The 27,293-nt window shown below is 43.7% G+C and overlaps 3 protein-coding genes across 3 annotated transcripts in view; all 3 read right to left on the minus strand.

Moving 5' to 3' along the window:
• LOC132125334 (histone H2B) overlaps positions 1-27,293 on the minus strand; it is a 471,182-nt gene that overhangs the window by 258,546 nt on the left and 185,343 nt on the right. The window lies entirely within an intron of this gene.
• The window catches only part of LOC132125338 (histone H4), a 155,476-nt gene that overhangs the window by 105,250 nt on the left and 22,933 nt on the right, over positions 1-27,293 (minus strand). The window lies entirely within an intron of this gene.
• Positions 3,075-5,500, minus strand: LOC132125322 (piggyBac transposable element-derived protein 4-like). The gene is made up of 3 exons (XM_059536696.1): positions 5,370-5,500; positions 4,827-4,908; positions 3,075-4,660 (listed from the first exon to the last, which is right to left on the minus strand). The coding sequence occupies exons 1-3, from the start codon at positions 5,428-5,430 to the stop codon at positions 3,085-3,087; spliced, it is 1,719 nt and encodes a 572-aa protein (XP_059392679.1). The 5' UTR covers positions 5,431-5,500; the 3' UTR covers positions 3,075-3,084.

A 27,293-nucleotide genomic window follows, 5' to 3' on the forward strand; every position in this document is an offset into this window, starting at 1 on the left:
ATTCATTTAGACTATAATTAATCAGTTACAAATGTATCTGGTATATGCATGTATTGTTTGTATGTTTCACTTTTGTAGTAGCCTAGTTACAATTCTTTATTTGTATTAGTTAGACTCTCAATGCTTATATTCAGGTATATGAGTGTATCTCTGCTTTACGATCTTCTACATGTTTCGTCCTTGGTATCAAAATGATCTGATTTTTATTCATCAAACAATTATGTACACTATGTGATCCTAAAATGCATCATACTATTTGTACCATAGTTTGAGTTCCCAGTTAACCAGTTAATCACGCCAGTCATAAAACATGTAAATAAGGTGTCACTGGGATAAAGAAACACTTTCCCCCTGAAACTATATGCCTTGTTTACTGGTCAATCCAATCAAAAAGGGTGTTACCAGATAAAACCTCTCCCACACCCAAAAAGGAGTTTCTCTTAACTTGGGGTTACCTGGAGACACCCATCACCTTGGAAACCTCAACTGCCCTTCCGGGGGAGTCCGATCTTCTGGCAGTTTTCAGCAACTTTGTTGATTATCTTTGAAGCAGTCAACTCGTGGATGAAATGACAAATGTTTTACTCCTAACAGGATTCAACGGGAATCTATGCATTATATATGCACCGGGACAATTTACTCAGGAACTACAGAACCGATGCAAGTAATCACTTGTTAACTATTTAGATGAGCTTCTAGGCTTTGACCCCTTCTAATTAAGGTGATGCTATTCTTTGATGGTTCTTAACAGGTTGTGATTTAGTTTATGAGTAAATACTGCCATGACTCTTCACTCCCTTTTGTGTGAGCTCTTGCTCTCCCGCTCCTGCTCTCACTCTCTCTCTCTCTCTCTCTCTCTGCAGTGCTCTCTCTCTCACTCTTTCTCTCTCTGTCCATGCCTTCCTTGTGTTGGCATCTATGTTTAATGTGTGTATGTTTGTGTTTAGTCAGATGTTGCATGTTCCCCTGTAGTGCAGTTTAATAAACATCCATATGTATCCACACTTGGTTGTCTGTGTTTGCTGCTCACGGGACGAGGTCACTTTAATGTTCCGGTTTTGTTACATGCTCTGTGAGCAATGTATTAGTATTACAAATTTTTGTGACCAGAGAAATAATTTTACTTAATCAATAAACGATTAACACTGTCCACCCTGCGGATGAACAAATAATTGTATTGTACTAGCCTATTAATGCTATAATGCTACAAGTAATTCCTGAAGATGAATGTAGTTAATAACCCGTTATGATGAGTCATTACTTTTGCATATGGCATATATACTTGAAGTATACTACTTTTTCATAAGGGAGGTCATCTTTCCTACAATTATTCAATTTAAGTTGGATTTTGAGTAAATAAAGATAGATCAAATGTTATTTCTAACCTACTTCCACAACAAATGAAAATATCCAGTCAAACACAATGACTCAGGCCTAATCAAATGATTTAGTTTTTACAGGATCCTGGATGAGCCCCCAAATGTTACAACCCTGTCTAGTGTAAGTCCGCAACATAAACTGAAATCAACACTCAAAGATCCTTTATACATTTATTTACAGTACCACAGAGTAAAAGCACAACTTCAGGGAATCAAACTTTTCATTACCTGATGGGACACACTTAGAGAATTGTAAAAAGGCAAGTGTTTGCATAGCTTTATTTAAATTTGAAATACTTTGCATTTTAAAATCAACTTTAGTCCGTTCAGTAGTCCCTATAACATGAAAATTTTAATTTAATTTAAAAAGCAGTTTCAAATGTTGTACAAAATAAATATGTGAATATATGCAGCAGTAAAAAGTGTAGCACTTTCTTTTACTAAATTATATGTAATATCTAATTATTATTAATATTTAACTTACATGGGAAAGGTTTCCGTGACCTCTCGCGATCTTGGCAAAAAGTCTTGTGATTTTTTTATATAACATGATACATGATGGGATACACTAAGCCTTGAATACTGCTCTGGAGCGGTATTCAAGATAGCTACTTGAAGATATTGTACTAAATAACTTATGAAACAGGAGATTTAGTAGCATTTACAATAAATTAAGGGCTTACTCTATATCTTTAAGCATAAATTGATCATAACTAGTAAGTTTGATCATCACAACACTTCTGTCTAAATCAGTGGTTCCCAACACTGCACATTTGCATCTCTCCTTTGTCTGACTCACCCATTTCAGGTCTTGGAGTCTCTACTAATGAGCTGATGATCTGAATCAGGTGTGTTTGATTAAGGAGACATTGAAAACCTGCAGTGTTGGGAGGCCTCCAGGAACATGGTTGGGAACCACTGGTCTAAATCACACAATTGATTTATGTTTATGTAAAGATTCAATTCGCTCATGTGTTGTTAGAAAATCTAGAAAATTCCGTTAACATTTTTTGCAGTATTCCTTGTTTTCAGATTGCTGTCCAATCTCAGAGGAAAAAAAACTCAAGTTTAATAGATTTTCTCTTTGATCTAGAAAACACCCCTTTAGCTTTATGCTTATATAAGTTACCTAACTTGTCTTGTATATTAACAAGTATCTATCTGTGTGTGTGTGTGTGTGTGTGTGTGTGTGTATGTGTATGATTGATTTATAATTGAATGTTGGTGCAATACTGCCAAATACTGCAACAATATAATTTTGTCTTAGGGAATCTAGTAGAGAATACATGGAGGACATCCTCACATATTTTAATTGATGCAATGTAGCACCATTATTATTGCAAAGATTTTGTTGCATTGTGGGTTTCTTTATTTTATTTTACTTACAACATAGTGCATGACAATACAAAATAAAAATAATTTGGGAACCATGAAAATGTTTTTGAAAGTAGTCTCTTCTCACCAAAGCTGAATTTATTTGATCAAAAATACAGTAAGATGTAAATACAGTAATGTAGTGAAGTACTATAAATGCCATATATTTTCAGCAGCCATATATCTAGTCTTCACTCTGATGATCCCTCAGCAATCAACTCAATTTGTTATCAGTTATTATCATGAGCTTCTATTTAACAAAGTTGAAAATGGTTTCCACAAAAAAAAAAAAAAAACAATAACTAGAAAAAAATGATTCATTTTAACACAATCACAGACTTTTGTGCCATTCCAGGAAACAGTTTCTTTTCAACTGAAGACACAAGTGAACGTCACAAGCCTGGCATTTCCAAGGTGTTTGTAGCCTCTTTCCATGCACTGCTTGGCAATGCACACAGATCCGGCGACCGACAGTAGCGTTTCTTCTGAGATCTGAAGTCAGCTCAGCTCCTGGGATTGGCACATGCTCTGTGCTAAACTGTTTTGGTGCTGCTTTCTGTGACACGCAACAGAGCTCTGCAATAAGCTCCTCCATGAACTCTTTGCGAGTCATGTTGCCATGCAGCTCTTTGTGCAATATAAAAGCATTGTTGGCGGCAATGTCCAAGAAGTGTAGAAAGACTTTTCTGTACCATTTCATGGTTTTGTGTTGTGCAGCGTAGTATTGCAACAGCTGATCGGACAGGTCAACACCCCCCATGTGCTGGCTGTATGCAGTCACAGGTGCAGGACATGGAACAGACTTTGTCTTCCATGTATCCTGTGCTTTGATGTTTCTTTTCACATTGCCTCCTGTAGAGGCAGCATGTATGGTGGAACAAACAGACACCACCTGCGTGTCCATCCACTTCACACACACAAGAGGCCCGTCCCGAATCCACCTGATGGATCCCATGGTGGAGTCACTGCTCAGTGAATTAGCTGCAGTCTTCGGGAAGCCCTTCCTCTGCTCTCTGTACGCCCCACAAGCACCAAACTTCAGAGCAAACAAGTCGGTGAAGAGCTTTGGACTTGTGTAGAAATCATCCATGTACACATGGTACCCAGAGCCCAAAACTTTATGGTCCAGGAGAGACATCACAGCATCATATGAAAGCCCATGGTCTGCAGGAAAACTATTCTTGCCCGTGTAGATGGAGAAGTCCACAATATATCCATTTGATGAGTCTGAAAGGTCAAAAAACTTGAAGCCCAACTTTGTCGGCTTGACTTTTGTGCACCGTCTCATTCCTGTCTTTGCTCTGCATGCCACCAATCTCTCCTTAACAGCTAGATTTTTTCTAGGATGATAGAAGGCTTTGCACGCAAGACGAACAGTGTCCATGAGGGGTTTGATCCTGAACAGACGGTCATGTTGGTCTGTGCCCCTCTTTCTGTCGTTTTCCTCGTCTGCGTCTGGGTGACTCATGTGTACATTCCAGGAAATGGTGCGGTATCTGTCCCTTGACATAACTGTGGCGGGAAAAGGCAGAGAGAAAAGACTGTCCTGCCGCCAGTAGTCAGCGATGGAGCTCTTCTTCAGCACAGACATGTAGAATATCAGTCCGATGTAACGATACAGCTCATCAACACTGACATCTGTCCATTTGTACTTGCAGCCCTTTGCCATTGCCCTGGCAGCCTGAGCATTTGTGTTGTGGCACAGGTTTTCCACTGCGCTCTCTGTGAAAAACAGTTTGAAAAGACTCATGGTAGAGTGTGAGTCATCAGCAGACAACTGTGGTCCTGGTTCCCGAGCAGGCAGGAATCTCAGAGTGTGTGGCACCTGGTCAACATCAGTCTCTGCTTTCCATGAAAGAGTCCTGGCTCTCTTTGCAGCAGGGATCTGGTCACTGTCCCTCTCACATCTGTTTAAAACAAAGAAATAAATAAAAGTGAGCATGGTGACAGGATCATTAAAAGAAGCAATTTACAAATGTGTATCCATTATGTAAACATTTCTACATCTGACAGTAGACTACACAAGAAAAATTAAACTGTAAGAGGTAAAATGACGGGTAAATATCCACTTACTTGTTAAGTTTCTCAACCGAGTTGAAAGCTGAAAGACGCTTGTGTGTCGCCCCTTGTGTGATGTGCACATGAAGGCGTTTTCCTAGAAAATAAAGAAATTGTTTATAAACATTGATTGTCTGAGGTTAATTACTATGGTGCATGCATAAGTGATGGTCAATTAACAGATATATAAGCCTATAGAGACAAGCTTTGTGTCTGTTGATGGGGCATCAATATCTATAAAGCACTTTCAAAACATCTGCACCTAAGCAACTATTTACAAACATATTTTGTTTCCGCTGAAGAAGCAGTCAACATGAATCAAAAGTTAAATATAGTCTAAACATTGATTTCATCTAATGTTACATTACAAAACGTTCACATGGGTGCAATGTTTACAGTTAGATATAACGAAGAAAAAGGACTATGTATTTCAGTCATGGGCTAACTTACTGATTTTAGTCTGGCAATAGGCCTTAAACAGTGTTACAATCATGCCCTAACTAATAATAAGGAATATGTGACTCTAGTTACTAATCAAAGTCAGAATAAATGACTTACTCTTTAGAAATTGTGTTCTCTGCAGCATCAAAGCGATCCTCAAAATGCAGGAGTTCATCATCAAAGTCTTTCTCTTCTTCCGAGGAAAAAGTACTTTCTTCTACCCTGTCTGTGGTCGTCTGGAGAGCTTCCTCGTGTGCCATCGTGATTAAAAAGTGAACAAGCTGAACTGTACTGCCAGTTTTATAGTAGTGATGAGGGGCGTTAACCATATGACTGCATCATATCATTAGCATATGAATAGAGCTCTGTTCTTGTGTGTGTGTGTGCAGATCAAGATAAAACATTACAACTGAAAGAAAAAGAGGTTTTGAGGGAAAACAGTCATCAAACTTTGCGTTTTGTAAACATAATTGTATAACTTTTCCTAGATTTTGTATTCTTCTACCCTTTGCAAGCGTCATGAAGTGTTTTATTTAAGACTTTCTTAAAGGAGTCATATGATGCTTTTTTTATTTAAAGATCATTATTTTGTGTATTCATTTTTTTATATTAATGCTTAGAGTATTACATCATCATTGTACATTACTTGTAACATCTGCATTTTTTATGTAGTGTTTTATTTATTTTAATTATTTCATTGCAACATTTTATTATAATTTTCACTAAGAACTGTAATTGGATTTATATTGTGTCCCTAAGTTCACTGTTATCCCAGCGGTCCCTATTGTGACCATCAAGATTTTTACTCATTCTGTGACCACACTCAACAAAACTGAATGTGAATCCATATATTAATACTAGACACCCTTAAGAAAAAATAATATCATTATATTAACATACTTTAATAGACTTTTGTTGGAACTGCACATATTAAATTGAGCATTTCTTTTTTTATTTGCAGGAAGTGCAGTAAAGTCAGTCAGTAAGGTTTTAGCGCTTTATAAAGGAAAACGTACTCGGTTACTAACGTAACCTCGGTTCCCTGAGATGAGGGAACGAGTACTGCGTAAGCTAGCTTACGCTATGGGAAAAGGTCCCCTTTTCTCGAGAATATGAAGCCAAAAATTATCCTTAATTTTTGAATAATGTAAAACGCAGTGCTGCAGCACAGCAGACCCAAGCGAAGCGGCTCGCGCATTTATTGGCTGTGCTGCGGCAACTGCAGCAACCTATGGTGAGGCGGCGGAGAGTAACGAACCAATGGGGGCGCTTCGCGCCCATTGGACGTCAGAGCGCGCCAAAATAGGCGTGGCTGGAACTATATAAGCCACCGCTTCACCATAGGGATCAGGTTTTAAATCGACTGAAGCGATCACCCGGTCCGAGCACATAGCACGGCAGGTTACGCAGTACTCGTTCCCTCATCTCAGGGAACCGAGGTTACGTTAGTAACCGAGTACGTTCCCTTTCGAGAGTACCCTTGTACTGCGTAAGCTAGCTTACGCTATGGGAACACAATGTAAAACGCCGTGCGTGCTCGGGAACTTCGACCTGTCACAGCCCGAGGCGAGAGCTCGGGGCTTTATAGCAGGAGAAATCCCAGTCCCAACAGCCAACCTTAGTGAGCTTTATATAGGGAACGAAAAAAGGGGGACGTGATAAGGCTTAGCACGTCTATATAGAAAGTACCCTGGCCTGCAGGGCAGGGACTTGCAGATTATAGAATCTAATAAATGTGGACGGAGAGGCCCAGCCTGCCGCCGCACAGATATCATCCAGTGGTATCCCGCAGGACCACGCCCATGACGAGGCCATACCTCGGGTGGAATGGGCTCTGATGCCGAACGGGCAGTGAAGGCCCTTAGATTTGTAAGCCAGCGAGATAGTGTCTACTATCCATCGCGATAGGCTTTGCTTCGTGGTGGCGAGACCTCGGGTGCGCCCACCAAAGCATATGAAGAGCTGGTCCGACCTCCTGAATAAGGCGGAGCGCGCAATATAGGTTTTAAGAGCCCTGACGGGGCAGATGAAGCTCGCGTTGCTTTCGTCGCTTTGCGAGGAAAGGGCTGACAGTGAGATGACCTGCGCTCTGAACGGTGTTGAGAGCACCTTGGGGACATAGCCGTGTCTTGGTCTGAGAATGACTCTGGAGTCATTAGGCCCAAACTCGAGACAGTCAGCGCTTACAGATAGCGCATGTAAATCCCCCACTCGCTTGACTGAGGCCAGAGCCAGTAGAAAAGCGGTTTTGAACGAAAGAAGCTTCATATCGACAGACTGAAGCGGTTCAAAAGGGGGGCCCTTTAAGGCCTCTAGGACCGTAGACAGGTCCCAGGAAGGGATTGAAGGGGGTCGGGGAGGGTTCATCCGACGAGCTCCCTTAAGGAAACGAATGACCAGTTCGTTTTTTCCCAGTGATAGGCCGGCCACCGGAGCATGAGAAGCTGCAATGGCTGCCACATACACTTTGAGCGTAGACGGGGATCTGCCCGCATCTAAACGCTCCTGTAGGAAGGAGAGTATCTCCGTCACGTCACATAAGTGAGGGTCTAGGTTCCGTGTCCCGCACCAGGTGGAGAACACTGACCATTTCTGCACGTATAGGCGCCTGGTTGAGGGCGCTCTGGCTTCCGTAATGGTCTTTAACACTCCCTCAGGGAGGTTCCCGGGTACCCGTTGAGGGGCCATACATGAAGGGCCCAAAGTTCGGGGTGGGGATGCCAGAGCGCGCCCTTCAGCTGCGTGAGGAGATCTTTCCGCAGCGGTATTGGCCATGGGGCTGTACTGGACAGCTGCATCAGCTCGGAGAACCAAGGTTGGGTCGTCCAGAGTGGGGCTACTAGCAGCATAGCACATCTGCTCTTCCTGACCCGATCGATGACCTGCGTTAGCATCGCGACCGGTGGGAAGGCATAAAGCGGGCGTCTGGGCCAATCGAGGGCCAGCGCGTCCCTGCTCTTTGAAAAATATATTGGGCAGTGAGCGTTGTCTTCTGAGGCGAAGAGGTCGACCTCTGCCCTGCCGAAGATGCTCCACATCAACTGAACCGTCTGTGGGTGAAGAGACCACTCCCCAGGGGGAACATTCGCCCTGGAAAGCATGTCCGGGCCCCGGTTCAGGATGCCAGGTACATGCGCTGCCTTTAGCGAGCGCAGATTGTAATGTGCCCATGTCAGAAGACGCTCGGTCAGGGTGTGCAAGGTTTCTGACCTGACACCACCCTGGCGATTTATGTAGGCCACCACTGACATGCTGTCTGATCTGACCAGAACGTGGTGGCCCTTTAAAAATGGGAGGAAAGCTTTCAGGGATAGTTCGACCGCTATCATCTCCAGACAGTTTATGTGTAACAGTCGCTCCGGGCTCGACCAGAGGCCAGAGGCAGACCTGCCCTCGTACAGGGCGCCCCAACCGAGGTTGGATGCATCTGTCGAGACTACTTTCCATTTCGAGACAGCGCCCGTGCTTACGCCTAACTGATACCAGTTGGCTATTTTCCAAGGGGCCAGAGCTGTGATGCAGCCGTGGGTCACCCTGATGCGCGCGCGGCCGGAAATCCAGGCGCGCGCTGGAACACGGTCTCTCAGCCAGCGCTGTAGTGGGCGCATGCGCAGCAGGCCCAGTTTGAGAACCGCAGAGGCTGATGCCATCAGACCTAGCATTTCCTGAAATCATTTGAGCGGGTAAAGAGACCCGGCTTTGAACGACACGGCTAAATGCTGAATAGTGAGAGCGCGCTGTGACGTCAGACGCGCTGTACATGTCACAGAGTCTATGTCTATCCCAAAAAAGGAAATCCTCTGGCTGGGAGACAGAGCGCTCTTGACAGTGTTGATCGTGAGACCCAGGCATTCTAAATGGCTGAGGATCCAGGATCTGTGTGTCGTCAGTAGTTCCTCGGAATGGGCTAAAACTAGCCAGTCGTCGAGGTAGTTCAATACTCGCACTCCCCGCATTCTCAGGGGTGCGAGAGCGGCATCCATGCACCGTGTAAACGTACGGGGCGCTACGGAGAGGCCGAATGGAAGAACCATGTACTGATAAGTCTGCCCCTCGAAGGCGAATCTCAAGAATGGCCTGTGATGGGGTGCTATTTGAATGTGAAAGTAAGCGTCTTTCAGATCCACTGAGAAAAACCAATCCCTCGGGCGAATTTGCGCGAGTATTTGTTTGGTAGTTAACATTTTGAACGATCGCGTCATAAGCGCTTTGTTAAAACGTCTGAGATCTAGGATGGGTCTGAGACCGCCATCCTTTTTTGGTACGAGGAAGTAGCGGCTGTAAAAGCCTGACTCGCGCTGCGCAGGGGGGACAGTTTCTATCGCCCCTTTTGCAAGAAGGTTTATCAGTTCGGCGCGAAGGACGTGTGTCATTTCGCTTTTCACTTTCGTTTCGACCACGGCGCGAAAGCGCGGCGGTCTGCGAGCGAACTGGAGCGAGTAACCTCGTTTTATTATATTCAAAACCCAATTTGATATGCCGGGGATGGCCTGCCATGCAGCGGCTCGTGCGGCTATGGGTTGAATGTGCTTCGGGCACTGGCCGCCTGTTATGAGGGGACCAGTAGCTCGAGTATGCTGTGCTTGTGACACTGTGGTGACAGCGCTTATTTGTAGGGTTGCGCACTGAGAAGTGGGCACGCGCGCTACATTTAGAGCACCTCCGGCGCGAGCGGGAAGGTGGGCATGAAAGGAGACCCGAGTGAGTCTTTGTGACACTTGGGGGAGTGTGTATACATGTAGGGGTGCGTACTGTGTAGTGGGCACACTGCCTACATAGAAAAAGCTCTTTTTGTGCTTTATTGAGGTCGCCGTGAAAACAGCGTTTGTGTGCAGGCGTGCGTGCATTGTAACAGGCTCGTTTACTGCAGTATAGACATCTCGCACCGCCTTTAGTGAGGGGATTGGAGGAAGCATGTGAGGTTTCTTGTGTGGTGGTCCGGCCGCAGCGGGACTTAACCACGGTCTTTTCAGCCCGAAGGTCAGGAGGGCTTCGGAGGCTCGGGGTTCAGCACAATCCTGGGCCGAGGTCCCCGTCTCTCTGGCGGTTTGCGGCTCGTAGAGCGAGAGCGGTGCTGGGTTTTGGTCGCTGGGCGAGACTGTAAGTCTGGCTGCGATGGCTTCGAGGTCTGAGGGGGCGGCGCATTTCTACGGCGTCCCGCAGCAGAGCTAGAGCGTTTCGGCAGGAAGTGTCTCATTGCCTGTGACGTTTTCTGAGCCTCAGTGAAGCGTTCAGCGAAACCCTTAACCGACTGGCCAAAGAGGCCGGAAGGCGAGATAGGAGAGTCGAGAAAGGCGGATTTGTCGGCGTCTTTCATCTCCGTGAGCGTGAGCCAGAGGTGTCGCTCTAAAACAGCGAGGCTTGCCATGCTTCGGCCGATCGCTTGTGCTGTGGTCTTTGTCGCACGCAGGGCTAGATCAGTAGCGCTGCGGAGATCTTTAAAGTCATAGGTATCTGGGGCAGACTCGTCCAGGTTACGGAGAAGTCTGGCCTGAAAAACCTGCAGCACAGCCATGGTGTGTAGAGCCGAAGCAGCTTGACCAGCGGAGGTGTAAGCTCGGCCAGCGAGAGCTGAGGTGGTGCGGCACGGCTTGGATGGATGCACAGGCTTCGACCGCCATCCAGCGGCTGAGGGCGGACAGAGGTGTGCAGCAATAGCCTCCTCGAGAGGGGGGAGGCTCTCGTAACCGTGGTCTCGGGCGCCGTCGACAGAGGAGAGCGCTGACGAGACAGAAGTCTTCAAGCGTGCGGAGAATGGGGCTTTCCACGACTTCGTGAGTTCATTGTGAACTTCCGGGAAGAAGGGGGCGTTTCTTTGCAGAGGGGCCGAAGGGCGCCCCTGCAGGAACCATTCATCCAGCCTGCTTTTAGCGGGCTCGTCTGGAGGAGACCAGTCGAGCTGAAGGCCCTTGTAAGCACGCGAGTAAGCTCCGCGTCGATATCGGCGCGTTGTCCGGTGCAGCTGGGTGCTGTAGAGGGGGGGGGGGGTCCGCAATGGAGCCCGACCATTCCTCACTACTGGACGCGGCGAGAGAAAGGCTGTCGTGTCTGTCCTCTTCCGCCTCAGGCGCTCCGAAGGAGAAGGGGGCGCTGGTGAGCAGGGACTGGCGCTGCTCGTCCACGAAGAGGACAGGCGAAGGAGAGAGAGCGGGCGAGGCACGCGGGGAGTGTTCCGGCGTGAGCTCGCGTGTAGCAGTATGCTCAGGCATTCTCTGATCGCGGCGTTTCTTACGCAGCACTTGAGAGAGAAGAGGCGGAGCGGGTGGAGCATCGTGGCTGGTTTGAGCTAATCGAGCCCGCAGGGTCGATATAGCCATGTCGTCGCACTCAGGGCAGCTGCCCTTGAAGAGTGCGCTCTCAGCATGCTCGCGGCCCAGGCAGGAGACACAGATGATGTGGCGGTCCTCGCTGGGCAGAGGGCCTCGGCAGGAAGCGCAGGCCCGAGGCATTTGAAACAACGCCTCGAATTCTGGAGGAAAATAGTGTGATGCAGCGGCAAACACACTAGCTTTGAAAAGGATATAGTCACGCCGGATGGCGCAGCAGGAAGCGAGTGCTGAAGGCGGCGTCGAGATGAAGCACGAGCCGGCGTCCTCAGATCTGCGTTGCAGTGCTATCCCGCTGAGAGGCTTTTCGACGGCGTGTAGAGGCTTCTCCGGAGAAGACAGCGAAGTGCAGGTGAGATCGCTGAAGGAGATGAAATCTGATCCCTATGGTGAAGCGGTGGCTTATATAGTTCCAGCCACGCCTATTTTGGCGCGCTCTGACGTCCAATGGGCACGAAGCGCCCCCATTGGTTCGTTACTCTCCGCCGCCTCACCATAGGTTGCTGCAGTTGCCGCAGCACAGCCAATAAGCGCGCGAGCCGCTTCGCTTGGGTCTGCTGTGCTGCAGCACTGCGTTTTACATTATTTAAAAATTAAGGATAATTTTTGGCTTCATATTCTCGAGAAAAGGGGACCTTTTCCCATAGCGTAAGCTAGCTTACGCAGTACGAGAGTACTCTCGAAAGGGAACCTTTTTTTATGATCACTATTGTGACTGGTGGGTTTAAATGGGTTAATGTTCAAAAATCACATTATTGTTCAAATACTGTACATTATTGCAGATCCTCTCTAAAATGCTGTTTTCTATAAAGTCCCTCCTTCCGACAAGCGCAGTCTGCTCTGATTGGCCGACTGACCCAGTGCAAGATAAAGTTTGTTTACAATCTTTTGCCTCATCTAGTTTATTTATATGATCATTATCATTTCTGTCTTTGTCCCGTTCTTCTTCTTCTTCTCTTCCCTGGGCACCAGAGGGCTTCAGTCTTTTTGTCATAGTGATAACTTATCAGTGAACATCTTTCACAGTCGGGTAACTGATGTATGTGGAAGTGCTGCTGCGCGGGAAAGATTGATCACGTGTCGAACCGGCTGAGTCCGGACCAAGCGGCAACATTCTGATCTGAAAAATGAAGCCTACCCGGAAGTGCGAAAAAACTGCAATACATCGAAAATCCGCCAGGGGAAGGTCCCAAAAGGGAGCAAATGTCCATAGCCCCCATGTTAAAATGTCCGTTTTCACAGCATAAATTCATGTTTTTACAAGTTGGTCCCATGGACTTTTATTGTATTTTTCGATAGCTTCCGAGTGCCTGACAACTGTGAGGGGGGTAATTTTTTTTCTAACTCGTTAGTTTAGATCGTATTTAGATATAAAATATATGATAATAAGGGTGTGGTTAACTTTGAGTGACAGCTTGATTGACAGCTGACAAGGCAGCGCCACGGAGAATGACAACATGAAGCGCCATTTTTTAATACAGTTGACATATAATAGGCTACTAATGTTTCTGTATCATGAAATGTAGTTTTAAGAGGTTTTCAGGCGAGAATGTAGTTGTTTAAAGCTCAAATCTGTAGTTTATTTAAAGATTTATGAAAATTTTATCCAGTTGATCCAGCGATGACCGGGCGCTCGGCGTTCATCCCTTACGAAAATTAACCATGGTTTTACTACAAATAAAACCAAACAACCATTGTTCCTATAGTTAAACCATGGTAACCACAAATTAACCATGGTTTTGCTATATTAACCATGGTTTAACCTCGGCTAGACCTTCTAAAGTTTGCCACCAATGCCGCGGACTCTGGCGTCTCTGTAGTGGTTAAACATGAGATATAATTCATCTTGTGCATAGGCGTCGATTTCGGGGGGGGCGGGGGGGACGTCCCCCCCAGATTTCGTCATGAGTCATTTTGTACCCACCACTTTTTTTTTTTTCTTTTTGAAAACCTCCAGTTCTGCTTTTCTGTTCATTAAAACTGCAACAACTGTAACATTGGGATACGTTCTAGGTTGGGGGAGGGGGAGTCATCGTGTCACTGTTATTATTTTCTCTATATGACTATCGCGCTTCTTTTTTTAAAGAATGTTTTTCAAATGAGTTGACAGTTTGGAATGGACAGTGAACGAGCGGGAACGAGGCTACCTAGTCTTTGCTGGGATTGGCCAGAATTTCTGGCGAATGTATCATAGACGAGCAAGTCATTTAGCCTTCATACAATATCACAAGGTTGCATCCTAGTGCCATGGACTATAACATATCAGAATCAGAATCAGAATCAGAAAGAGCTTTATTGCCAAGTATGCTTGCGCATACAAGGAATTTGTTTTAGTGACATAAGCTTCCAGTAAACAGAGACAACAACACACAGAAAAAAAAAAAAAAAAAAAAAAAAAAATTACAGGAGATTTACATATTGGCAAATAAATAAGTGTATAAACAATTGTGCTATAAATGATAATGGAATAGGATTGAGTGAGATGCAGGAATGTTCTAGGATGGAGGGGTAACAAATAAATATAAGGATATTGCACATTTTTACATAAGTTTAAGTGGGAAACATTTAACTGTTCATGAGGTAGATTGCCTGGGGGAAGAAACTATTCTTGTGCCTTGCTGTTCTTGTATTTGCGGCTCTGAGGCGCCGGCCAGATGGCAAAAGTTCAAAGATGGGGTGACTTGGATGTGAGGGATCCAGAGTGATTTTCTGAGTCCTTTTCCTCACTCTGGATGTGTACAGTTCTTGGAGGGTGGGCAGGGGAGCACCAATAATCCTTTCAGCAGTCCGAACAGTTCTCTGTAGTCTTCTGATATCTGATTTTGTTGCTGAACCAAACCAGACAGTAATTGAAGTACACAGGACTGACTCAATGACGGCTGAGTAGAACTGTTTCAGCAGCTCCTGTGGCAGGTTAAACTTCCTCAGCTAGTGAAGGAAGTACAACCTTTGTTGGGCTTTTTTCACAATGGAGCCAATGTGATTGTCCCACTTCAGGTCCTGAGAGATGGTGGTTCCCAGGAATCTGAATGACTCCACTGCAGTCACAGTGCTGTTCATGATGGTGAGTGGGGAAAGTGCAGGGGGGTTTCTCCTAAAGTCCACAGTCATCTCCACTGTTTTGAGCGTGTTCAGCTCCAGGTTGTTAAGACTGCACCAGACAGCCAGCTGCTCAACCTCCTGTCTGTAAGCAGACTCGTCACCGTCCTGGATGAGGCCGATGACTGTAGTGTCGTCTGCAAACTTCAGGAGCTTGACAGAGGGGTCTTTAGAGGTGCAGTCGTTGGTGTACAGGGAGAAGAGCAGAGGGGAGAGAACACATCCCTGAGGGGCACCAGTGTTGGTGGAGCAGCTGTTTGACATGAATTTCCCCAGTCTCACTAACTGTTGCCTATCTGTCAGAAAGCTGGTGATCCACTGACAGATAGAGCTAGGAACAGAGAGCTGGGTCAGTTTGGTCTGGAGGGTTGTTGGGATGATGGTGTTGAAAGCCGAACTAAAGTCCACAAACAGGATCCTCACATAAGTCCCTGTTTTGTCCAGATGTTGCAGGATGAAGTGCAATGCCATGTTGATTGCATCATCCACGGACCTGTTTGCTCGGTACGCAAACTGCAGGGGGTCCAGTAAGGGTCCAGTGATGTCCTTCAGATAAGCCAGAACCAGTTTTTCAAACGACTTCATGACGACAGACGTTAGAGCCACAGGTCTGTAGTCGTTAAGTCCTGTTATCTTGGGTTTCTTTGGAATGGGGATTATGGTTGAGCGTTTGAAGCAGGAAGGCACTTCACACAACTCCAGAGATCTGTTGAAGATCTGTGAAAAGATGGGGGCCAGCTGGTCAGCACAGGTTTTCAGACAGGCTGGTGTAACGCCATCTGGGCCTGGTGCTTTTCTTCTTTTGTTTTTCTTGAAGACCTGGCGCACATCATCTTCACAGATTTGAAGAGCAGGAGGTATGGAGAGGGGGATTGCAGGAGGTGTTAATGGTTGTGTAGGGAGATGGTCAGAGTGGGTGTTGGGGGTTTCAAATCTACAATAAAACTCATTCAGGTCGTTAGCAAGTCGTTGATTAGCCTCAGTGCAAGGGGATGGTGTCTTGTAGTTTGTGATGGCTCTCAGTCCTCTCCAAACTGAAGTAGAGTCGTTGGAAGTAAACTGGTCTTCCAACTTTTTAGCGTAGGTCTTTTTAGCCGCTCTAAACTCTTTGTTCAGTGTGTTCCTGGCCTGATTGTACAAGACCCTGTCCCCATTTCTGTAGGCATCCTCTTTGGCCTGACGAAGGTGTCTGAGTTTTACTGTAAACCATGGCTTATCATTGTTGAATGTTAAATAAGTCCTGGTAGGAATGCATATATCCTCACAGAAACTAATATAGGATGTTACGGTCTCTGTGAGTTCGTCCAGATCGGTGGTAGCAGCTTCAAAAACGCTCCAGTCTGTGATGTCAAAACAAGATTGTAAATCCTGCTCTGTTTCGCTGGTCCATCTCTTCACAGTCTTTACTACAGGTTTAGCAGATTTAAGTTTCTGCTTGTAGGTCGGTATAAGATGAACCAGACAGTGATCAGAACGTCCCAAAGCTGCTCGTGGAACAGAGTGATATGCATCCTTTATTGTGGTGTAACAGTGATCCAGTGTATTACTGTCTCTGGTGGGACAGGTAACATGCTGTCTGTATTTTGGCAGTTCACGGGAGAGATTGGCTTTATTAAAGTCCCCAAGAATGATTAAAACAGAGTCCGGGTATTGTTGTTCTGTGTCTGTGATCTGATCAGCGAGTTTCTGTAAAGCCAGACTTACTTGCGCTTGAGGAGGGATGTAAACACTAACCAGAATGAACGAGTGAAACTCCCGCGGCGAATAGAACGGCTTGCAGTTGATAAACTGCGTTTCTAGATCAGGACAGCACATCTTCTTTAATACAGTTACATCTGTACACCACCGTTCATTGATGTAAAAGCATGTCCCGCCGCCGCGCGATTTCCCCGTTGATTCTGCTTCGCGGTCCGCTCTGAACAGCTGAAAGCCCGGCAGATGGAGTGCGCTGTCCGGTATGGCGTCATTCAGCCAGGTTTCCGTGAAACACAGAGCAGCAGAGTGAGAGAAATCCTTATTTGTCCGAGAGAGCAGAAGGAGTTCGTCCGTTTTGTTGGGTAGAGAGCGGAGATTTGCGAGATGGATGCTAGGCAACGGCGTTCGAAATCCGCGCTTCCTGAGTCTGACGAGCGCTCCCGCTCGCTTTCCCCGTCTGCGCGTCCTGAAGCGCTTGATCAGCGCCGCTGCTCCTCCGATAACAATGTTCAGTAAAACGTCTGTATAATAGAAATCCGGAAAAATATCATGTGGTGTGTTCTGCCGAATGTTCAGCAGTTCATCCCTGGTGAAACTGATCGTGTTTGTTAAACAAAAAACAGGAAAAACGAACAAAAACTGTACAAACACTGGAGAGCCAAGCACTGAAGCAGCCATGTGCGGCGCCATCTTTGCAAAGTGATAACCTGTAGAACAAATGGATGTTGTTGTACACACAGTATGGGTCTGCAGACCATTGACACAAAGGTAAGACGCGATAACTTATGTTTATTAAGATTTGCTGGTATTATGGCTAGGTCTTGTGCATTTGCACACAAGGGATCGGCTGTTTTAATTCTTCTCTTGCAATTAATGTTACGTTAGACTTCCTTAGCCACCAACTTAATTAGCTAGTTACGGTTTGCGTTCATACAGCAAGTATTGGGGGAGATGATTGTTGAGTAGTCAGTATCTTGTTTAATTATTGCTTGAATCTATTGCTGAATTCTGAAATAGTTGTGATGATGATGAGGAATGGATCAAGTTTTAGTCAAAATGCCTGATGTAGATTGGATGGATGCATGTTGTTGTGAATTGAGAGCAGTCAGATCATGGTGTGATAGTCAATAGTGTTCATGTGCTACACATATTTTTGCTTTTTCAATCTTGATAAAATTTGTAGTGCTTAAGTTGTGTTGTGTGTAGATATGGTAAATTGTACTGGGAATTAAATCAAATTATTACATGGCTTGGTTGAATTCCACTGTAGAATGAAGTCTGTTATTTCTTGATAATAACACCGTTGCCATGAAAAACAGAGCGTTGCTATGGACGCGGCAGGATTCTAATCGTAGAGACGGAACTATTTTCTTTAGCGGAAGCAATACAATCGTGTTTAAATCAATAAACTCTTTTTTAAATCAATATTTTGTGTCAAATTGATTTATTTGGTGGGTAGCCATGTAATAAGCGGGATAATGTAGAGCGAGGCCCGATTTTGGGTTAGATTTTTTTCCCCGTTTTCAGTGGTTATAACAAAGCAACATGAAAGAGGAATTTGGTAATCATTGTTTAGGTACATTAAACCACGTCATGGCCATGTCATATTGTCAACATGGTACTTATATGATGATATGAAGCAGATTAGTGGGTCATATATCATATGTCTAATGCTTTGTACGGCTTTCTTCTTCATAAAACGAGTCGGACATCATCACATTTTTGTATACATTTTTATTTATTTACATTAATAAGATACAGGACGTCTTTCAAAACATGACCTGCGCGAAAGAGAAAAAAAAAATGCATCATTGTACCCAGCACTTCTGAAAATGCACTTCTGAATGCGTCTCTGTCCCCACCACATTTCAAACCAAACTGACGCCCATGATCTTGTGTATATCTAATGGGCGATTTTTGGTCTCGTAAATCTATAATTTTTTCCCTGGGCAATCGTTTTGGCTGAGGGGAAGTTTCATAACTTTATAAGCTATTTAACTTTACCGATGTATGGTTAGACAAGAATGCTGACTTTGTATGTTTAACTGAATTGTTTGCTTTATTTGTAACGTTATAGCTTCTTATACCTTTTACTTAGCCTATACTTTTATAATGGCTAATATTGATAAAACTGAAATTTAACAAAAAGCGACTGGGTTGAGTTTTTTCATTTTAAATTTTAATACAATGAAGATGATCTGTAATGTTGTTTACTGCAAAATCTGTTGTTTAGTACAAATGCACATATTGCCTGGACCATAAAATGTTTAATATTTTTATATTATATATCAAAATATTGATATATAATATTTCGCAAATTTGACTGATTATTGCTGCTAAAAAAACTGTCGAGTTTCGGTCTGTACTAATCGTTCGCATAGGTTGAAAACATTTCGAGTTCTGTCTAAAGTTAAAGACAAGAGAGCAAAAAAAGTGTTTAAAGAAGGCGTTTGTGGTTTAGAGAGGTACAGTTACAACATCAGCTCATCAACCACATGCACATGTGTACATGAATTTTTACAAAAAGCTAATCCACCGCTTCCAGTGATTCGATGGGCAGCTGAATGCATTCAGGACACTCTAGCTCTTGAGCACCCTGCTGCTCAGGTGATTGACCTTGGACACCAGCTGGTCCTGTTGAATACATAGTATTATAGAATAATTATGTTATAGGGAACATGCTTAAAGTCGCTGCCGAAACAAGGCTTTGTTGTTGCAGAGTGCCGGACGAGCAGACAATTATTATTTTTTAAACCAGTGCAGCGCGGAAAAAAAGCTGTAACGTTACATACCAGCCTCCATGTTATCTGATCTCAAGATGCAGTAGTCCAACGCGTCGGCTAGACATTTCCAAGTTGTACAATTTAAATAAAACAACATATCTATCGCAAATGTAAACATCTCCATCAATGCAACGTCATTCCCGTATTGCCAAAGAGCTGCATGGACACACAAATCAGATCTGAACAGTTGCGATATACAGTGTGGACATCATTTTAGATCAGATTCCAATTGGATACAAAGATAATCGTATTTGGACTAACAGTGTGAATGTAGCCATAGTTAACTACATCAACATTTAAGCCATAGTCGACGCTTCATTTACACATGCGCTGTAACTGTACCTCTCTCAACCTCAAACGCCTTCTTTAATCACTTTTTTGCTCTCTTCTCTTTAACTTTTGACAGAAATCGAAATGTTTTTAAACGATGCGAACGATTAGTACAGACCAAAACTCAACCATTTTTTTAGCAGCAATAATCAGTCAAATTTGCGAGTCCGTTCAGTGGCATTGTTTACGTTCTGTGCGTCCAACATGGCCGACTTCCGGATTGATGACGCACCCGTGAAAACCCTCTATAAGCCCACATCTTCTCATAACAAATCAGATGGATTTAAGCACCAGGTGTGAATGTGTGTAAATTATGTTATAAATTAAACTTTAAGATGTAAAATTAGTGTAAATGTGCTCTCGTTAGGACCCTCTTGTATGATGTGCATGTGAAGACATTTTCTTAAAAAAGTGTGAATAGTTGATTGTCATAGGTAACATACTATAGTGCATGCATAAGTGATGGCCAATTAACAGATACATAGGCCAATAGAGACATGCTTTGTGTCTGCTGATGGGGCATCAATATCCATAAATCACTTTCAAAACAATTGCACCTAAGCAACTATTTACAAACACATTTAATTAGACTATAATTATTTATTTGGTCATATAAAACCGTAGGCATGTATACATATGTACTGTATGAGTGCAGATTATTTCATTTAGACTGGTTTTGTGTTTCTAATTTCATCTGATTAATCGTATCTGTGATTTGTACCTACTTTTTTGAATGAAAAAAACTTATTTATGTATATTTTTAATTATATATATACAACCCGAATTCCGTAAAAGTTGGGACGTTTTTTTAATTTTAATAAAATGAAAACTAAAAGACTTTCAAATCACATGAGCCAATATTTTATTCACAATAGAACATAGATAACATAGCAAATGTTTAAACTGAGAAAGTTTACCATTTTATGCACAAAATGAGCTCATTTCAATTTTGATTTCTGCTACAGGTCTCAAAATAGTTGGGACGGGGCATGTTTACCATGGTGTAGCATCTCCTTTTCTTTTCAAAACAGTTTGAAGACATCTGGGCATTGAGGCTATGAGTTGCTGGAGTTTTGCTGTTGGAATTTGGTCCCATTCTTGCCTTATATAGATTTCCAGCTGCTGAAGAGTTCGTGGTCATCTTTGACGTATTTTTCGTTTAATGATGCGCCAAATGTTCTCTATAGGTGAAAGATCTGGACTGCAGGCAGGCCAGGTTAGCACCCGGACTCTTCTACGACGAAGCCATGCTGTTGTTATAGCTGCAGTATGTGGTTTTGCATTGTCCTGCTGAAATAAACAAGGCCTTCCCTGAACTAGACGTTGTTTGGAGGGAGCATATGTTGCTCTAAAACCTTTATATACCTTTCAGCATTCACAGAGCCTTCCAAAACATGCAAGCTGCCCATACCGTATGCACTTATGCACCCCCATACCATCAGAGATGCTGGCTTTTGAACTGAACGCTGATAACATGCTGGAAGGTCTCCCTCCTCTTTAGCCCGGAGGACACGGCGTCCGTGATTTCCAACAAGAATGTCAAATTTGGACTCGTCTGACCATAAAACACTATTCCACTTTGAAATAGTCCATTTTAAATGAGCCTTGGCCCACAGGACACGACGGCGCTTCTGGACCATGTTCACATATGGCTTCCTTTTTGCATGATAGAGCTTTAGTTGGCATCTGCTGATGGCACGGCGGATTGTGTTTACCGACAGTGGTTTCTGAAAGTATTCCTGGGCCCATTTAGTAATGTCATTGACACAATCATGCCGATGAGTGATGCAGTGTCGTCTGAGAGCCCGAAGGTCTCCGGCCTTGTCCCTTACGCACAGAGATTTCTCCAGTTTCTCTGAATCTTTTGATGATGTTATGCACTGTAGATGATGAGATGTGCAAAGCCTTTGCAATTTGACGTTGAGGAACATTGTTTTTAAAGTTTTCCACAATTTTTTTACGCAGTCTTTCACAGATTGGAGAGCCTCTGCCCATCTTTACTTCTGAGAGACTCTGCTTCTCTAAGACAAAGCTTTTATAGCTAATCATGTTACAGACCTGATATCAATTAACTTAATTAATCACTAGATGTTCTCCCAGCTGAATCTTTTCAAAACTGCTTGCTTTTTTAGCCATTTGTTGCCCCCGTGCCAACTTTTTTGAGACCTGTAGCAGGCATTAAATTTTAAATGAGCTAATTAAGTGGATAAAAGTGTAAAATTTCTCAGTTTAAACATTTGCTACGTTATCTATGTTCTATTGTGAATAAAATATTGGCTCATGTGATTTGAAATTCCTTTAGTTTTCATTTTATTAAAATTTAAAAAACGTCCCAACTTTTCCGGAATTCGGGTTGTAAAATGCAGTTTGCACACTCGAGCTCTAGGCGGGAACTTGCGGTCTTCCAGGCCAACTGCATGCAATCACTGGCGCTTAATTTTAAAGTCTGCTGGTAAACTATGCACTCCAGCAGTGCTGTCGCAACTAGCAACACACCTCCGTACCATCCTGACCACTGTACTAAATACAGATAAATCTACACTAACTTGAAGATATAAATAACTCTATAATTGATATGCTGAAAGATGCTATAATAGTCTATTCTGGTCGTTACCAATACTCGCAATTCCAGCTCCTGACTCACTACAGTGATTTTGATGGTTTTATACTGCCAAGGGCGTGGTAGCTCGTACCAAGGGGCGTGGTGAGCTGGAAACTGCTTACGTCACCTGCCACCGCTTACGTCACTTGCCACCGCAACATCCAATAGGAAAAATCAACTGCAGTAGCCACCGTTCGACCTGAAGAGGGCAGCACTCAGACGTTTTTACACCATATATTGTAGAATTAAAACACTTTATACTCAAATGTCAAAAAAGTTACTCGAATCAATGGACAGCACTAATAAAGCCACATTCTTATAGATCAGTAACTAAAAAAAGTTGGTTTAGGGTTTAGTTACTCTTTAACCTGGCTTACACATAACATACTAATATGCTTTTAATATCCAAATCCGTTAAAGGATTTTTAGGCTGCATTAATTAGGTAAACCGGAACCGGAAACACTTCCCATAACACCCGATGTACTTGCTACATCATTAGAAGAATGGCATCTACGCTAATATTTGTCTGTTTCTCTCTTATTCCGAGGTCACCGTAGCCACCAGATCCAGTCTGTGTCCAGATCAGAGGGTCACTGCAGTCACCCAGATCTAGTACGTATCCAGACCAGATGGTGGATCAGCACCTAGAAAGGACCTCTACTGCCCTGAAAGACAGCCGAGACCCGGACAACTAGAGCCCCAGATACAGATCCCCTGTAAAGACCTTGTCTCAGACGACCACCAGGACAAGACCACAGGAAACAGATGATTCTTCTGCACAATCTGACTTTGCTGCAGCCTGGAATTGAACTACTGGTTTTGTCTGGTCAGATGAGAACTGGCCCCCCAACTGAGCCTGGTTTCTCCCAAGGTTTTTTTTCTCCATTCTGTCACCAATGGAGTTTCGGTTCCTTGCCGCTTTCGCCTCTGGCTTGCTTAGTTGGGGTCACTTCATCTACAGTGATATCGTTGACTTGATTGCAAATAAATGCACAGACACTATTTAACTGAACAGAGATGACATCACTGAATTCAATGATGAACTGCCTTTAACTATCATTTTGCATTATTGACACACTGTTTTCCTAATGAATGTTGTTCAGTTGCTTTGACGCAATTTATTTTGTTTAAAGCGCTATATAAATAAAGGTGACTTGACTTGACTTGACTTAATGCACTCACAGCATGGTGTGCTGATAACAATCTCTCTCTAAACATCAGCAAGACCAAGGAGATGATCGTGGACTACAGGAAGTCACAGAGAGAGGGTCACATTCCCATTCACATCAATGGAGAGATAGTAGAGGCAGTTAAGAGCAACAAGTTCCTTGGCATTTACATCTCTGATGATCTTTCCTGGAGCCTTCACTCAGAGACCATAGTGAGAACAGCCCGTCAGCGTCTCTACTTCCTGCGGAGACGGAAGAGGTTTGGCATCTCCTCTAACATCATGTCAAACTTCTACCGCTGCACTATTGAGAGCATTCTGACCAGCTGCATCACTGTATGGTACGGCAACTGCTCTTCTTTGGACTGCAAAGCTCTTCAGCGAGTGGTGAGAACAGCAGAGCTCATCATTTGGACATAAACTCCCAGGCTTACAGGACATCTATCAGGTTCAGGTTCAGGTTACTTTATTGGTACCCGTAGGTAAACTAGTTTTGCAGTCTAAGAGGCAGGGCATCCTTAAGACACAACATGCAACACACACAACATTAAAACATATAAAAAAAAACAGGAAATAAAAATTAAGTAAAAACAAGGAACGGAGAACAGTACATGACCAAAGTGCTTATGCGTTTTGTGCAAATAATTTTACAGTTTGTTTAACAGAATGATTGCTGCTGGTACAAAACTGTTTTTAAATCTTGTAGTTCTGCAACCAGGAACTTTTAGCCTCCGTCCAGAGGGTAGATACTGGAATTCCTTACTCAAAGGATGCAGACTATCTTTGTTGATGGCCATAGCTAACCTCTGTAGTTCGTTTGCATACAGAGTTGTGGGGTGCAATTGGAGCTCCCCAGTCAGCTTACTCGACCATTTAACAATTTGGTTTAAGTGATTCTTGTGCTTGACTGAGACACAACCGAACCATGCCACCAGGGAGAATGATATGACGGTTTCAATAAAAGACTGATAAAATAATGTCTTCATTGTCTTGTCTATATTAAAATGGTGCAATTTTCTCAAACAGTATAGGCGCTGTTGCCCTTTTTTACAGACAGCCTCACAATTCTCCTGGAAATTTAGTTTAGAGTCAATAATTGTCCCTAGGTATCTATAGGATTGTACTCGGTCCACTAGTCGGCCGTTTATAGTTGTTGCCTCATATCCCGGGTTTTTTCCAAAATCAATGTACATATCCTTTGTTTTGGGTATGTTCAATTGAAGGTGCGACTCCTCACACCATTGGACAAAGTCTTCAAGTATTGGACCATGGCCTCTATCATTTTTATGGAGCAGACTTAATATGATGGTGTCGTCGGCATATTTAATAATGGTCCTGTTTACATATTTGCTCTGACACATGTTGGTATATAAAATGAACAGACGGGGTGAGAGTACACACCCTTGTGGTGAACCTGTAGAAGAGCAAAGCTGACCAGACAGAGCTCCATTCACCTTTACTCTCTGTGTTCTTTTTGTTAAAAAATCTAGAATCCAACCAACAAAACTAGGACAAAGATCAAATTGCTCAATAAGACGGTTGGCTAAAATATATGGTTGAATTGTGTTAAAGGCAGATGAAAAATCAATAAAAAGAATTTGTGCATGGGACCCACTTCCCTCAAGATGTTTGAGGAGCAAATGAAGCAGAGTGAGAGTGGCATCTTCTACCCCACTGCGTGGCCTGAAGGCAAATTGCATGGGATCCAATGTATGTTCCGTTATCCTTAAAATATGTTGCTTTATCAATTTTTCAAAATTTTTCATTACAATTGAAGTAAGAGCGACAGGTCTAAATTCATTGAGTGTTTTAGAACTACTACCTTTTGGAACTGGGACCACTATAGCATCCTTCCACAATTTAGGTACATGTTGCGTCTGCAATGATTTATTAAAAATAAATTGGAATATGTGACTCAGCTCTCTTGTACATGTTTTAATCACATGCCCACAAATGTTATCAGGTCCTTGACTCTTATTGATCTTTGTCCTACTGAACACATTTTCTACATCTTCATATGTGATATTGAAATGTTGATTATTATCCTTGAGTTTATGTTGGAGTCCCTGGACCTCCTGGCTAAAATCAGACTTATCAAAACCTGTATAAAAAGAATTAAAAGCATTGGCAAGCTCCACCTCTGATCCAAAACCCTCTGGAAAGACATAGCTACCATTACTGTGCTTCTGGGTACCTGCTATCGTTTTCATACAGGACAAGGCAAAGCCAAGGTTATTTTCAGCCAGATTTTTTTCAAGTTTAGACTTATATCTTAGTTTTGCTTTATATATCTCACTTTTAAGCTCTTTAGTTGCTACATGTAGATCCAAGGCAATTCCCTGCTTATGAGCATGTCTTTTTTGTATACTATCTTTTATAGACCTATTCACCCATGGTTTATTATTAGGGTATATTTTTACTTGTTTGCTAGGTATAATCATATCTCTACAAAAGGCCACATATGAACAAACAGCATCAGTCATTTCATCCAAGTCCTTACATGATTCTTTAAAAATATCCCAGTCTGTACAATCGTAACACTCCTGGAGGCACATAACTGATTCCTCATTCCATTCTTGTACTGTCTTAGTTTGCACTTTTTCCCTTCTCAGGACAGTACGATAAGTGGGGAGGAGTTGTATACAATTATGGTCTGCGGAGCCCAGTGGGGGTAGTGGCGTCGATTTATAAGCGTTCTTTAGTGTGCCATAGCAGAGATCCAGTGTCTTTCCCCGCCTGGTAGGACAGGTGACATACTGGTAAAAATCTCTTAAAGTCTTTTTCAGGGTTACATGGTTAAAGTCGCCTAGAATGAAGTTTGGCGCGTCTGGGGATAGTGACTGTAATTTCTGCACAACATCAGAAATCACAGTGCAAGCGGTGGTGGCATTTGCCCTCGGGTGTATGTACACGACTGTTAAGAAAATTTGTGGGAACTCCCGTGGTAAATAAAACGGTCGCAATGACACAGACAGGAGTTCAATATCGGGCAAGCATATTTTTTCTCGTACAGTTACAGAGGTACAATACAGTCTATTAAAGTACACACATACCCCGCCACCAAGTGTCTTTCCCGTTGTACTGACTTCCCGGTCCATCCGAATAGGTGATCCAAAGCCGTCAATCCACAGATCGCGGTCATTATCCCGGTTTGACAGCCAGGTCTCCGTGAAGGCCAGGATGCAGCATTCCCTGAAATCCTTCTGTAGCCGGACATTTCCCTGGAGTTCATCCACCTTGTTCCTGAGGGATTGCACATTCCCAGTTATCATCGTAGGCAGGGGGATCCGTCTCATTCCCTGCTTCCTCAAGCGAAGTCTGACACCTCCGCGTTTTCCCCGCTTCCTCTTTTTTTCTGCCATATCAAGGGTCCGGATTTATAATCCTTTCGTATACAGTCTGGTAAGTGTAAGGTTATATCTGATACACTAGGAAAGTTCCCAGAGCTAAGATGAAGCAATTGTTCTCTGCTGTACCGTGTACTTCCCTGGGTAGCTGCCTGCTTTGAATCGCGGGCAAGCAGCAAGCATGATAAAATCCATGTCACAATCAAGTAGAGAAGTTCCATTTTTAGGTTAACGCTTAGCTGCTCGGCAGAAAGTCTCAGACAAACTTTGTACAAACTTTAGACAGAATTAGACGCACTTAGTAACGCTTACAAAACAAACAAATCGCTTACAAAACAAACAAATCGGACGCCAGCTCTTCCACTGCCAGTCGCACGCATACGCATGCGCCCAAGCCCTACAAGCCTATACCAGACTCGCTGCTTGACAAAGGCTCGCAGCATCATCAAGGACCACACTCACCCTGCTCATCACCTGTTTGCCACACTGCCATCTGGCAGACGCTTCCGATCCATCCGATCACGCACAACCAGACCGAAGAACAGCTTCTATCTTCAAGCCATCAGACTACCCCAGCAAGCCCTTCCTTAGAGACAACACTGAAGGAATCTGTGGGTTACAAACCATACAAAGAGAAACACTCTGTCCGGCTGAGGCCAAGCCTCGCACACAAGTAACAAAAACGCAAGC

The sequence above is a fragment of the Carassius carassius genome, chromosome 43, assembly GCF_963082965.1.
Source record: "Carassius carassius chromosome 43, fCarCar2.1, whole genome shotgun sequence".
In the NCBI taxonomy this organism is placed as follows: Eukaryota; Metazoa; Chordata; class Actinopteri; order Cypriniformes; family Cyprinidae; genus Carassius; species Carassius carassius.